The following is a 14,220-nucleotide window of genomic DNA, read 5'->3' as shown; positions in this document are numbered from 1 at the left end:
AAATTGCAACTAACTCTTTAGCGTATGTATAACAGCAAATATCAAAACAAATTTTTTTGGTTCAATTTTACTTCTGGTTTTGCTGCACAAGTATATGCTACACGGTGAACTTCAGGGTATTGAGATACGTGCGCTGAAACACGAAACAAATAAGTGACGCTTAAAGGGACACTAAAGGCAAATATTAAGTCGACGTTTATTGCTGAAATAGAATAGAATAGAATAGAATAGAATAGAATAGATGTTTATATAATGAGCAATACAGATCATGAGGAGTGAGAGAAAGAGCTGCTTTTAGGCAGCTTGACAAAGCTCTCACCCCGTGTATCTTGGACTTCGGTCAGCATTTGGCCACAGACACTATTAATACATCAATGAAATATATACAAGTCATTAAAATAACAAGTTTGCACACTATTATCATCGAGAAAAGTAGTACAAAAAGAAAACAATACAGTGAATAAATAGTACGTGATGCTGCATACATCTTTATACAGTAACAAATTGTGAAACTTTTTAGCTTATTTCAGCGGTCCAGAAACCTCGTAATGCTACTTTTGGACCAAGGAAGTGCTGATTTTGAAATAAAATCACATTTTAGTGGTCCGCACCGCGTTAGCGCACTTCAAATCACCCGCCTGAAATCAGTCTTCCATACGTCACTGCTGCCGTGCCCAACGTTGCCCGCCTTTACTGCGCGGCGGCGTGTACTGGCGGCGTGCACCATTCGGGAATCCGGCAACATCACATGCATGCGGCATTTTGTCGAACTTTCTGTCAGAGCGACTTTCACGAGCGCGCAAAACACACGCGGCAGTACGCGATACCGAAACGTGACCGCGTGAGCGAAGCAGGGTGCCGGGCGAAGTGCAGTTCGGCGAAAACGAAACCTTTGAACCACGCGCGCCGATCCACGTGGCAACGCCAAAGAGGTTCTTTTTTCCATGAATCAAACAGAAACGAACAAACAACATTTTATTACGTCTCTTGATGCAAGGAAGGTTCTTTTTTTATTGCAGCTAGTTTGATTACGAGTGATTAATTGTAGTCGAACTCTCTCACGTCATCGGGATCATTTCCAAAATGTGCCGCTCGTGGCGCTCATCGTGTGATACATTTAGCTTAATTTCTCGGAAAGTAGGGCACTGCTGTTGATATTATTGCCGTTTTAGATGTTGTCATACATTGAGCTTTCACTCTGACATAAATTGTTATTTGCCTTCAGTGTCCTTTTAAGGTTAAAGTAGGAACGGCTTCGTATTGCGTGCGTCATTTCGTGCTTTTGTACGGCAGCTCTCAGTGAAATTTCTGGCTACGCCCTTGCGGCTGCTGTTTCCCTAAATTTGAACCAAATGGCCCGAGATAAAATGTCTCACGAGGGTGTACTTTGTCATTCAGTTCTGTGTTATTCTACGTTGTATTGTTTCCACCAGTTTTCTGAGCGGTGTTATTGAGTCACAAACAGCACGTACGCAAAGAACGCGCCACCACCTTCAAAAGCCAGCGTCAAATTGCGGCGCCGACCGTTAGCCGCGACCGAGCGTGCACGCCGAAATCAATCGCAAAATGCCCCCTACTGCCACTACGGCCGCTTCTCGAAAGCGCGCGCCGAGACAGCTGACGCGCCTCAAACCGAGCGCAAGCACAAAAGCTGGAATAATCGAGGCATGACGCAATGTCACGCAACGCGTCCGCCACGTGACAAGGTTCTCACCCTTTCCCTAGCTTACCCTGTATTGAGAAAGTGATATCGATAATCGAAGTATTTCGAGTACGGGCGCAAACCAAATGTCGGGAGGATTGGGACACTTCTCATAATTATATCTTTATTTTTGTTTAACTTGAACGTAGAACGACGTTTGATGGATTATAATACAAGTTTAAACAAATTGCGAAACTTCAGAGACGCACTGGTTTCTACCATTTCTGTGCCGCTGTAAAAAAACAGTTTATGATAGCAAAAATCTGTCCCACTCCACCCGCCTCTGTGGGACATCACTTGGGAGAAGTAGGGCGTATGCAACAGAATGGTCCAATAGTATTCAGCGACCATTATAAGCCGATTGTTGAACATGAAAGTTGAAAAAGGATTGCACAAATTCTGTTCCCCCGATTGTTTGACACTGGCAGCTTCATCACAATGTCCGTCATTAGTAAAGTACCCATACATATCTCAGGAGGAAAGTAAAACTTTGACAGAACGAAAAAACTGAGTTGGTGAGGATTCATTGTGGCTTGAAGCACGACGAACGAGGACAGGGGATTTTTATAATGTTTTTAGGTATATAGATTATTTTTTTTTGTGTGTGTGATGAATTGGGGACGTACATTGCACACTTCGGATGTTAGTAGTACTTCATATATGTTGCAGCTTCCCGATAAAGGGTTCTCTTTCACATATATAGACTTCCCGTTGACAGTACCCTTCAGTTTTTGGATTTCAGTCTTATATTTTCAAATAATCACGTGTGCTAGCGTTACTCACCACTAGCCAAAAAGAGAAGTTAAACCGTAGGGACTATGCTGTCTCAAAACTAGGAAGAAGGGCTGTTGCTCTGCTTGGGGTCTGCAATCAAGAGGTCTTGTGAGGACAAAGTGCAGGTCGGTTTTGAAAAAAAACCAGTTGGTCAGGCTTTCAAAAGCCGGCTACCCTCGTTCGGTCCTGATGTTGTTGAATAAACTTTATTTGTCCAACGGTTGTTATTGAGCCCGCGACTAGGCTGCCAGGGATACACCATTCGAGGAACATCTTCCGAGGTCCTCGGCGACGGCCCTGGCCCGCTGGACGGCCCACTCCTGGTCTTCGGGGGCCTCGCTGAGAAGGGCGGTTCGCCGTCGCTCAGCAAGGCGCCCCGCTTCAGAGGGTCCTTCAGTTGTCCTCGTCCTCTCTCGTAGCCTATCTTCATTTATTTCGCATTCCCAAAGTACATGGGCCATATCAGCCCGTCCGTGCTCGCACCACGGGCAGCCAGGCGACGGGTGCAGCGCGATGTTTGTGGCCGAATCGCTTCTACAGAAGATAAAAGCGGGCACTCCAGCGAATGGTGCTAGAGCCGGTGAGCTGAGTGGCCCAAGGCTTGAAATTGTGCCGTACGTGCATAAAACGAGCCACAATTGAAAAAAAGTGGAGAATAGGTACAGCGCACCTATTTCGTGTGTTCTTGCATCACGAGTAGCCATTTGAAAGGCTGCCATGTCAAACACGTCAAGCCGTATGTGAGTTGTGCCACCGGGGTGGCGTACGAAATCCCCCTGTCTTGTGGTAAGTGTCATGTAGGGTAAACTGGCCGTTGTGTCGACGAAAGAATGAGAGAACACGCGAATAACTTGAAGAAGGACTTGAGTGCGCATCCTTCTGCTAATTGCAAAGACAGCGCATGTTCTCCAAGGTTTCATGATGTCAAGATCCTGGGTGTGAGTAAAGAAAAAAAAAACGGCACGTGAGTTTTAAGAACGTTTTATATCAAATATAATAATAATTTTGGGGGTTTTATGTCCTAGAACCATCATATGATTATGAGGGACGCCGTAGTGGAGGGCTCCGGTAATTTGGACCATCTGGTGTTCTATAACGTGTACTTAAATTTGAGTACACGGGCCTCTAAGATTTCGCCTCCACCTGAAATGCGGCCGCCGCGGCCGGGATTCGATCCCACGACCTTCGGGTCGTTTTAAATCAAAGAGAACAGTAGTAACTATGTAAGTCAGACGTCTGTTGTTTTATTTGCCACGAAACATGCCTTTTTTCGTTTATTCATTTGACTTTGTTATCTCTGAATAGCGCCCCTGTAGCGTGCCGCATGTGGCCTGCGCGCCTGCGCGTTGGGAGTAGCATATATGTTTTCTCGTTGACCTCCCATTAAAAGTTCTCAGTATACCGCCTATGTTGTACAGGTATACCTCCGAGCCCTTTTAGTTGTGTCGTCGCGCTACATTATGACGTAGAAGAACAGACTGTTGGGCGAGTTGGTAATGCATTATGTGGAAAACTGCGCGAAAAACGTAGACAAAGGAACAATTTCGTTTTTCGCGTAGTTTTCCACATAATACATTATGACGGTCAGCAAGCACCAAGTAGACCAACAACAAGTCGTCCTGCAGAATCTTTTACCACGCAATCTCAGTCAGCTGTTGCTACTTCTGTACGTAATAGGCGGGCAATAAATTTACAAACATGAATATGCGTATTTTCAACTTTTGCAATATAGTTCAACTTAATATAGTACCTTGATGAACAAACTGTCCTAACCACTCGTTCAGTGTCAAATCAATATACGCTCTTTGCCTTGGCTCAGACACCGACACTTGCGCACCCACAGATCTTTGCCGCTTTTTATAGATGTGCTAAGATGCACAATTTTGACCCTGTTTACGAGTGCATTATTTAGCTTACCATATCGAGACAGTGCTTATGAAAACAAATTAAATAAACGTCTTAGTGAGGCAGCATCTGCGAAGGTCTTTTTTCGTTTTCAAAAGGAGAAGTCCAGTATGGGAAACAATTGATGTTCTCCTTTACTTCACATTTTTACTTCTACAGTATCCCACAATACCAGTGATGCAAATGATGTTCGTCGAAGAACGCCCGCGATATGCGACGACACCTCAAAGGCAACTGGAAATTTTGTAATAACCGTTGTTCTGAGAAAAAGCCAAGGAATATCTCCTGCGCACACGTCAGCATAAAATTACCGTCATATACTGTAATCGCACCAGGTCATTAGAATTATAAAGAAAGTTGTCCGGGCAAAGGCGTTACAAAGAAATCGGAAATGAGCAGCCGATGTGAACGAAGACGGATAGGTTTTAAACATGCTTATGATTTACTTGGCCCCAACGGATAAATGAGCTCGCCCATTTTCATCGCTCATCCACACTCCCGACACGTTTCTCGGTGCGGAGAAAATGGATTCGGTGTCTGGCACATTAAAGAGCGCAGAGTAAAAAGTTTTCCGTCCTGCTTTTGTTCTTAATATAAACTTATAAATTCAAGCTTTTTATTATTTTTTTTTTACGAGAAGGCGGTGTCGTTTGATCACCGTGGTTTGCATGAAAGCAAAAAAAAAAAAGGAGAGAATCTGAGATGGTGAAGAATCCGCTCGCGCGTTTCTGCGATAACCAAGAATGATGACAAGTGCGGGTGGAAAGATAACGTTCCCGCATCTTCCATTTGAAGATAATGTTCTCTCTGCACCTTCTCTACCCATTTTTGAAACGGATTATTGTCTTGTTCTCGGTGATGTCGTCGACAATAATTTATGAATGAAGTTAAGTGCCGTATTTATTTTAGCACTACGAACACGGAGTAATGTTGGCTAGCGCTAGTTAAATGATACGTAATGACGTCTAGGAGGGGAAATTTCGAGGGCTCTTTTCTTTGTTTGGAACAAAGAAACGAATCCTCAAGATTTCCCCCTTCTTTCATTCATTCATAGCGAGGGTCTCGTTCCGGCAGACTTGATGCCTTCAGGTAGTATGCGAGGGCTCATTGGTAAACTGTCCGCTCGTTAAAGGATCACGTACATCGCGACGTCAGCTGGCAAAAAAAGAGTGTTTCGCACTCGCCGTCATGGCTACGAGCGGCGCAGACTAACACTCCCAGGGTGCATGCACATAAATACCCAATAAAAGTAGACGAGAGGACGACCGCCGCCGTAGCTCAATTGGTAGAGCGTCGGGCGCGTTATCCGAAGGTTGCAGGTTCAGTCCCTGCCGGCGGTAAGTTGTCTTCTAGTCCACTTTACTTTCTTCGCATCTAGATCACAAATGCTACAAAACACTTTAAAAAAAAAGTACAATTAACGTCCCCTATACCTTCCTTGGCTTCAGTATCTGCTGATTTTCACTTCTAGCGTTTGCCGATCTTATATTTAAAGAAGTCATAGTTTCGCCGCAAGGTCGAAGCAATGAATGTGATAACAACAAATTGGAATGTTATACGAAGTAAGGCTAGCAGCTAACTGCTTTAAGATCCGATCTCGTGTAACTGGACAAAACGCTGGCGTAAGGGAATACGGCCGCTTCAGGTAACGGAGGGGTTTTCGGGCTGTCTGTCGTCTCAACGCGAAGTAAGCGGTGGGAGTAAAGTATACAAGGGTATACGAGCCGTCTACTGAAGTCTGTCGAGATAGCGCACGCGACCGCGCCCTTGCTGCTCGACCGACGCAGTCCCCCTGTCATGTCAAAGACACGTAAAAGAGTGCAACGCCTTCGCGGCTCCTTGCCACCTAACTGTCGGAGTTAAGCACGGAGAAATGGCTGCTGGAGGAAGACTATCGGTCATGGCAGTATAACCACTGAAGCATAATTTTCTAGTGTTTATTAAAATAAGTTTACGTATTAAAGGGTTTCTTTCATGGTGCTTGCTTTGCGGTGCCGGAGTGACAGCCGCACTATGTTGGCAATGGATTCAGACGTATCCCCCTTATTTAGACGGTCAAGCCTGTTAAATGAAATAAAGAAAAGAATAACCAACAACCCATTTCCGTTCGGAATTCCGCCACGAAAATGTGGTCACGATACAAATTTATTATTTTATCGCGACGTATGTTTATGAATCAGGAAGAAAAACGAAATTGGTTTGTGTTGCGGGTGAATACTGCGATATTGCGTGGAAGAAGAAAAAACAGGAGAGAAATAATACAAATGTAACGAAAGTGCGGCGATGTTTGATGGCGTGGCTGAAGCGATAAGGAAGTACAAGCTTCGGGTGCGAGAGCTCTTATACTGCAGGCTCCCGCTGGGCATGATCAATGGCGCAACAACCGGCTCGCGCCGAAGGCGAAACGACGCTCGGCAGTCTGGCTCAGTAGGCAGGAACGGCTAGAGTAGTTCTGTGCACAGCTGATGAAAGCGTATATCCATTTTCCTCTAAGGCGCGAGCGAAGAGTCCTCCTCTGCTGTATTTCATAATAATGATGGTTGGAGTTTACGTCCCAAAACGACGATATGTTATGAGGGACGCCGTAGTGGAGGGCTCCGGAAATTTTGACCGTCTGGTGTTCTTTAACCTGCACCCAAATCTAAGTACACGGGCCTCTAGCATTAGGCATCCATCGAAATGTGGCTGCCGTGGCCGGGGCTTGACCCCGCGACCTTCAGGTCAGCAGTCGAGCACCATAACCACAAGACCACCGTGGCAGGTGCATTGTATAACATTACTAATCAAGAAAGGCTTGCGCGTGTAACGATTCTGATTTCTGAGTCGCCGCTTGCACTGCAGTCAATGTTTTCACAATGTTTACTGTTACGCATGTATCCGGATGTTTAAAAGTAAAAGGTGTCGCTTTTAGCCACCTGGGAATTTATTCGTAACAATCCGAACGGCTTCTTCCTCTATTTAACGAACAAATAGGCATATTGTATTGGTTTTTCGATAATAGAAGACACAAGCTTTGTTCGTCGAAAATAAAATTGCAGTACACTCCTGTGAAGTTTGCGAAGTTACGAATTGTCGCAGTGTTGACCATACGCTGTTATATTGCAAAGAATCATTATACACAAGGTGTGAATAATTTATTTCAAACGCGATGGACATCGGCATGATTATAACCCTTGTTTTCTTGTTTATGAAAATTGTTTAACCTATAGCTTATTATACGAGTGGCGTTTGAAGTGATGTTTGAAGCTATGACTTTGGACAATCGCTTGGCTGCTCGAAACAGAACGTTTTCGCCAGTGCGATAGGCTTCCTATAGCACGATACGCTAAACATAGCCTCCTCTGTAATCCTGGGAGTGTTAGCCGCTGGCTAACACTACCAGGATTACAGAAACACAAATATCCAATAACGTGGATGGGAAAGCGACCGCCGCTGTAGCTCAATTGGTAGAGCATCGGACGCGTCATCCGAAGGTTGTAGCTTCGGTCCTTAGCTGCTGCAAGTCGATGTCATAATTACTATACTACAGCTAAAAGATGCCAGTAATATTGCCTTCCTTAGCTTCGTTGTCTGTTGCTTCCATTAGGTTACGTCTAAGAAGAAGGAAACAGATCAATCCTCCTTCTTTCGTTCAAGCTTAATGCACGCAACTCAAGTGCCCGAGTGTGCGGCATCGGACGTGGACCGACGGGAGGATTAGGAACGAATAGTCGCGTTCCGCAGCCTGCCTTTGTCTGCTTGTGGTTGGCGAACGATGTTCCGTTCGGTCGGGCAAATAAGCCGACGAGCGAGAGTATGCACGTACGGCAAACAGCGAGCCGTTGTGGCTTGGCGTTGACGGGGCGTGATAAGACCCCGTTGTAATTGCGGAACTCACGTCATTGACCGCGCCTCACTGGCGCTCCTGCTTTTCCGACGTCCATCTGCCGCAGCAATATTTTTTTTCCGGTAATATGCAGCGGTGTAAAACGATGCTGCGTTAGAACGCAAGTGCTGCACTACGTGGAAGTAGTTTCCTTATAACCGTTATGATATGTTCAACAATAATGTTCGCATCTTATAAGAACCTTGTTATTATTTATTTGAAAAAATTCCCGGTTGATGCCCATTTTATGTCCACTGCAGGATGAAGGCTCCCCCCAGTGAACTTTAATACACCCTATATCGTTCGCGCTGGTTCAATTTTATGCTTGCGAACTTCTTTATTCCCTCACTCCATCTAACCTTCTGCTGTCGTCTTAATGTATTCCAGCATTCTAAGGAAAAAGTCTTCGAAATTGCGTGTACTGTAATGATCCGGATCTCTTCTCCGTTCTCGGAAAGTTCTTTCTTCTCGGATTTCTTCGTACTTCGAAAGAAGATCAGCCAAGGCTGGTCGCGAGGGCCCAGGGTTCGGCCCAAGCTCATGGCGTCCTGCACTAAGGGCTCCTCTCCTTAGGCATATTTTCATATAAATACGTTTATTCTCCCCGCTTTACTGGTCCTCTGTCTTATCTTTTGCGCTGTTCTTATTTCAAGTAGACACTCGAGCACACGTGGCAGAAAGTACCAGACTCGATCCCTAACAGTATAACATCAATCTGTAAATGAAACTATGTAGTCGGCATGATTTCGTCAGTGCTTCTCCAACTGAAATGTCCGACCTTGACTGAACATGCTTGCAAGGCACATTCAAATGGTCGCTGTCGTAAATCCTCGAAGAGATTGGTGATTTAGCTGTCGCCGTCCGGACGCATAGCGTCCCTCGAGGAAAAGAAGCGGAAACAGGCGACATGAAAAATTGCAGCACCGTCGGCTCAAAACGATGAGGAGCCATTTGGTCGTCTCATCCTCAAGTGACAGCCCGGTGCTCGCCAGAAATTACGGCCATTACCTGTCGAGTGTGAATTGTCGCCTCTGTCGCCAAGCCGGCAATCCGACCGCGAAGTGGAATCAGATGGGAGCGACTGTATTGAGGAGGTGCGCAACGGACAATGTGCGGGAGCAAATGGGAAGAGCTGGGAGGAAGGGAGGAAGAGTGGCAGGGAAAAGGGGGGTGGTGGCAAATGGCAAGAGCGTGAATATAGCGTGTGGCCAATTTTTCATATGGATGACCACCTCAAGGCGAGACTTCATCCGCACGCTCTGTGTCCCTACGGTATAACCGCTTACGCAAACATAGTGCCTTCTGCGCGAGATCGCCATCAAAACGCTGTGACGTAAGGCTGGGGCATTGAGGGGGTTTCCGGCTTCAGCTCAATGGTTATTTGACGGTATCGATTCCGCATAAGCCACAATAAATATCGCTTGCATTTACCGGGATTTCATTGCGGTCTTTTTAATTGAAGTATTTTTATTCTTCTTGCACGCTATGATTGTGCTACGGAAGGGCAAACACATTCATTGATCTCTTGCAAAACCTTCGTAAACAGGTTTAGAAAATTCACGTAAGCTGTAACCTTATACATCAAGTTTGTCCGAATTCAATGTTACGACGAAAACAATATATACAGTTGGGATATCTGTCGATGGCGCATTGAAGAGTAACACATTTGTTAACTTAGTGTTTTTTTGTTTTTAAAATTGACCACAATTTGCGACATCACAGAAAAATTTGCGAGGCGCATTTAAGGTTGCGCTTTCGAAAGTCGTAGCTTATTATTTTCCTAATATACGGCCACTTTCATCCGCAGCCGTCCAGCATTTTCCTCAAAAATTGGGGGACGTTTAAGCTTCGCCTTTAAGAGTTGAACGTGATAGCGATATCCTGCCCCTAGTGCGCACTTCGAACACTACGAGTGTTTAACAGAATGCGCGCACTAAGGTGTATGGTTTATGTAATGGGTAGCATGCTTTAAACCAGGAGCAATTATGCGTGAGAAACTTTTTCGAAGTTGCGATGCACCCACTGCGTGGTCCTTAAGGGAATACGCGCAGTAATGTGTGTGCCTTTTGTAATGGGTGGCTGTCTTTAAACCACCAAGTCGTTATGATATTGACATGGTCTGACGCCCGATGGCAATGTACGCTTGTACCACGCAATATTACTGCGATATTACATCTCGTACTGTGACGCCCGTATACAGGACGCGTATTTTTGTGAAGCATAAAAGTTGCTTTCAGTACAGCTCCAAGCAGAGGCGTGGCTGTGTGGTAGAACACCTGCTTGCCACGCAGACGGCATGGGCTCGATTCTCACTCGGAGCCAACATTTTTATTATTTATTTTATTTGCAGCTTTTTCGATTTTTAGGTCACGGACAAGATTATTTTTCGCTCGCAACCAACGGCGCCGACACCGACGCCGACGGCGGAATTTCTGCGATACGAGCTCTTTAACGCTATCGCGTTAAAAGAACTGCTGCGTTTTACGTGCTTATAGATGAGTGCACACCGTAGTCCTGAGCCTGTGTACGTGCAAGTATAATGGAGCGCATGAAAGGACGCGAGTTCGTGCAACGGTACCCGCTTATATCATTGCTGTAGACTGCAGAAACGAGTCTACATGGGGTTTTATGGCGATAATGCATGGTTAGTAATTATTTGAGGATAATGTGTTACCATAAGAGTGCCATTGTTTTGCCTGTCCCTGTATATTGTTATTAGCGAACCTCCTTGCATCATTACTCATCTTTAAAGCGTGTTTTCAGTTAACGTGCCATAGAAACAGGGGCTAAATTCGCAAAACTTCTCTTTCGTAAAGTGCGTTTTCCCGTTTGTCAGCTGGCTTCGCTAATGATTTGTGCCACATCGTGATTGGCTGAAATATTCTCATACGAAAATTTTTAGCGCAAGACGTTTTTGTGAATACGGGCCCTGGTGTCTCTGACGCCATTGGTCCTATGTATCTCCTTTTTTTTTCAGATTTTAGGAGCTAATTTCACAAGATAGGATTACTTTGCGAAAAACATAGTTTGGTGTTGCATTTCACACGTTCCTGTCTCGCCTCCGGTATGTGCAGGCGCTCATCTTCCGCGTCATGGAGCACCCGGAGGTTCCCGGCTTCTGGCAATGCGTCACCTTCTCGTCCTTCCCATCGCCGCTTCACGAGACGCTGTACAACCTGTTCTGTCTGCTCGTGCTCTACGGAATCCCTCTGGGCGCCATCATTCTCGCGTACGGTCGAATCCTGTGCGAAATGCACCGCCAGGCTAAGGACTCGCGCGGTAAGAAGTTTTCCTCGCAACTTTCTTTACATCGTCGATTCACTAAATCTTTAAATGCAATGAAAAGGTCACATGACAAATTTCACAAAAGAGTACGACTGCCGTCCTCTTTGTTGTTATTAGAACTCTGTAGCTGAGAGTGCCTCAAGCACAGCGATTTTACAATGTTTAAAGGTCAATGTAGATCAATACAAAGAGTCTTAATTTTGCTCACAAGGTAACACGCGTGGTGGTGATATTTTTTGTAGTTAGTGATCGTTCATGACGTGATGGTTGTAAATATGAACGCAGATAGTACTTTGGAGTGCCTTTACTTTGCCGATTGCGACTAGTAGAAACTTTCCTGGCATGCCATGTATCGGACACCATTTCGCGCATTCTCAGTTTTAGCCTTTATTAATTGTGCGGTGGATGTTCGCGTAAGCAGCGCATGAAAGAGCAACGGTGCGCGAAGAGAAAACAAAGCTCTGTCTCAATATTCACGCAAGGTTTGAGGTTGGGCTAGTCGGCAATCCATCTTCAACAGACAGTGCAGGAGCGGACAACGGACAAAGAATGGAACTCGGCGCTTGTCTTTGTTCCCTTCTTTGTCCGCCCCTGCGCTGTTTCTTGAAGATCTATATTCACCGCCGTTCGTATAAGGCTTCATTAACGGAGTGGCCGGTTTTGACACAGCCCAGGAACCAGGCGTGGCCGACGCGGCTCCCTGCGCGCGGCTGAGACTGCGCTGCTCAGACATGCGGCGCATGCAGCGCGCCCAGTATCGCACCCTGCGCCTGACGGTGGTCATCGTGCTGGCCTTCTTCCTCTGTTGGACGCCGTACGTGGTGATGGTGCTGTGGTACCAGCTCGACGCCGAGAGCGCCAAGCACGTCGACGACTACCTCCAGTCGTCGCTCTTCATGTTCGCCGTGTCCAACTCGTGCGTAAACCCGCTCGTGTACGGCAGCTACACAGGACGCCTGAACGTGGGACGCTGCTTCTCGTCCCGATGCTACCCGGCCGACGCCGTCCCGGAGGAAGATAATCGCCGCTTCTCGTCGTCGCTGAGGCGCTTCTCCAAGCGCACGCTCCAATCATGGTTTCCGAGAACTGTGGCCCCTGCCACCGCTGTTGTCGACCCCAACGCCGAGTACGGCGATCCGCGGGCGCAGCGCTGCTCGCTGTGCGTCGCTGACGCGAAGGGCATGTGCGTGTTCAGTGTGGACGTCCCGTGCATACACGATGAGCGGGTGTCGGAGGCCCGCTCGGCGCAGGTTAACGGCATTGCACTGAATGGCTTGGCGTCTGCGTACGACACGCCGCTCAGAAAAAACCACAGCCTCTGAGGGAAGGGCGTCACATTGCTGGTTGCTGGTAGCTATACCATCGGAAACAGAATGTTCTTGTTTCGAGCTATATCACCTGGATTGACAACGTGCGGAGTATACCGTCCTGTTTCTTTGCTCACGAGTACTCATTGAATTGGATTATAATAATAATAAAGATTACGTGGCATACCTTTATGATGTATTTTTATTTCTATTTATTTATTTCATACTGCGGATTCAAGGTCAAAACAAAGCGATTGTTGACTGGTTTATGCGGTTTAACGACTCAGAGCGCCTCAGTCTATGAGAGACGCCGCAGTGGAGGTCTCCGGATAATTTCGACCACCAGGGGTTCCTCAAGGAGCACCTAAATCTGAGTACACAGGCCTCTAGCATTTCGCCTCTATCGAAAGGCGGCCGCCGCGGCCGGGATCGAACTCACGTATTTCGGGTCAGCAGCCGTCCACTGGGCCGCGGCGGCGGCTACAAGCAAGGTGAGGCACGCAGATGAAAACAAACAGCAATTAGCAAAAAAGAAACGCAGCATCAATGTACAACTACAATACTGCTGTTGCACTGCGTGATAACCTACTTCGCTATGACCACTTAATTCGTGTATCTATATGTGCGGTACTTGCGAACTGGACACCAAGTTGTCAAGTGTTGGCAGGGACACATCGGGACATGACGTCAACAACTAACCCGCTTAAATATAACACGCCAATGATGACAGGCACCTTTGACAAATATAGGTTGCCCTGTCGAAACGTCGGTCAGCCTGTATGAGGCACTTTATGCCTGTTCATTCAACGTATCCGCACAACTCACCTATTTGATACTCCACAGAAAATGAATCACTGCAAAGCATACGCACTCAGCGAAGACTCATTAAAATTGTCTCCAGGGGTTGAACTAAATATCTTGAAGAATCAACGTCTTCAGGAGCTTCTAGATGATGACGTCATCTCATGACGATGCGTAGAGTCACATAAGACACCGTAGCATCATGCATTTTAAAAACTGATTTTGAGACAAGCGAACTTTTTGTACCCTTCATTCCAGCAATACGATCCCACATATTCCCCAGTCAGCTGCAAAGTTGGGTAATCATTAAAATTGTAGGAGGTGAGCACCACCGTAAGAATAATAATGAGAACCGAAAGTGCGTACTTGCATTTGCTTATACCGCTAGATCAACTTTGCCTATCGCTTGACACAGATACACTTATCCGCAGGTCGAACATCATCAGGTACGACTGCTTTCGTGCTCTTGGGCTCCTAATTATAAATTGAGAAGGAAGGCACGACCGCGAAGAAGGATACTGAATAAGTTGAGCGACCCACTTGCCAAAGACTTTCGTTTGGGCAAGTTGGCTCGACATCTG

At 46.3% G+C, this 14,220-nt stretch overlaps 2 protein-coding genes across 2 annotated transcripts in view; one reads left to right on the top strand and one right to left on the bottom strand.

Annotated features, from left to right (window-relative positions):
• Positions 1-13,015, top strand: part of LOC119388164 (adipokinetic hormone/corazonin-related peptide receptor variant I-like) — a 15,703-nt gene extending 2,688 nt beyond the window's left edge. Inside the window, exons 3-4 of the mRNA XM_037655821.2 lie at positions 11,321-11,525; positions 12,201-13,015. Coding sequence (XP_037511749.1) covers positions 11,321-11,525; positions 12,201-12,853 — 858 coding nt within the window. The 3' untranslated portion in view covers positions 12,854-13,015. The remainder of the gene's footprint in view (positions 1-11,320; positions 11,526-12,200) is intronic.
• Positions 1-14,220, bottom strand: part of LOC119388165 (techylectin-5A) — a 50,581-nt gene that overhangs the window by 19,193 nt on the left and 17,168 nt on the right. The window lies entirely within an intron of this gene.

Source organism: Rhipicephalus sanguineus, chromosome 3 (assembly GCF_013339695.2).
Source record: "Rhipicephalus sanguineus isolate Rsan-2018 chromosome 3, BIME_Rsan_1.4, whole genome shotgun sequence".
NCBI classification, from domain to species: domain Eukaryota; kingdom Metazoa; phylum Arthropoda; class Arachnida; order Ixodida; family Ixodidae; genus Rhipicephalus; species Rhipicephalus sanguineus.
Note: the sequence above shows the minus strand (reverse complement) of the source record. Positions and strands in the feature narration are given on the sequence as shown.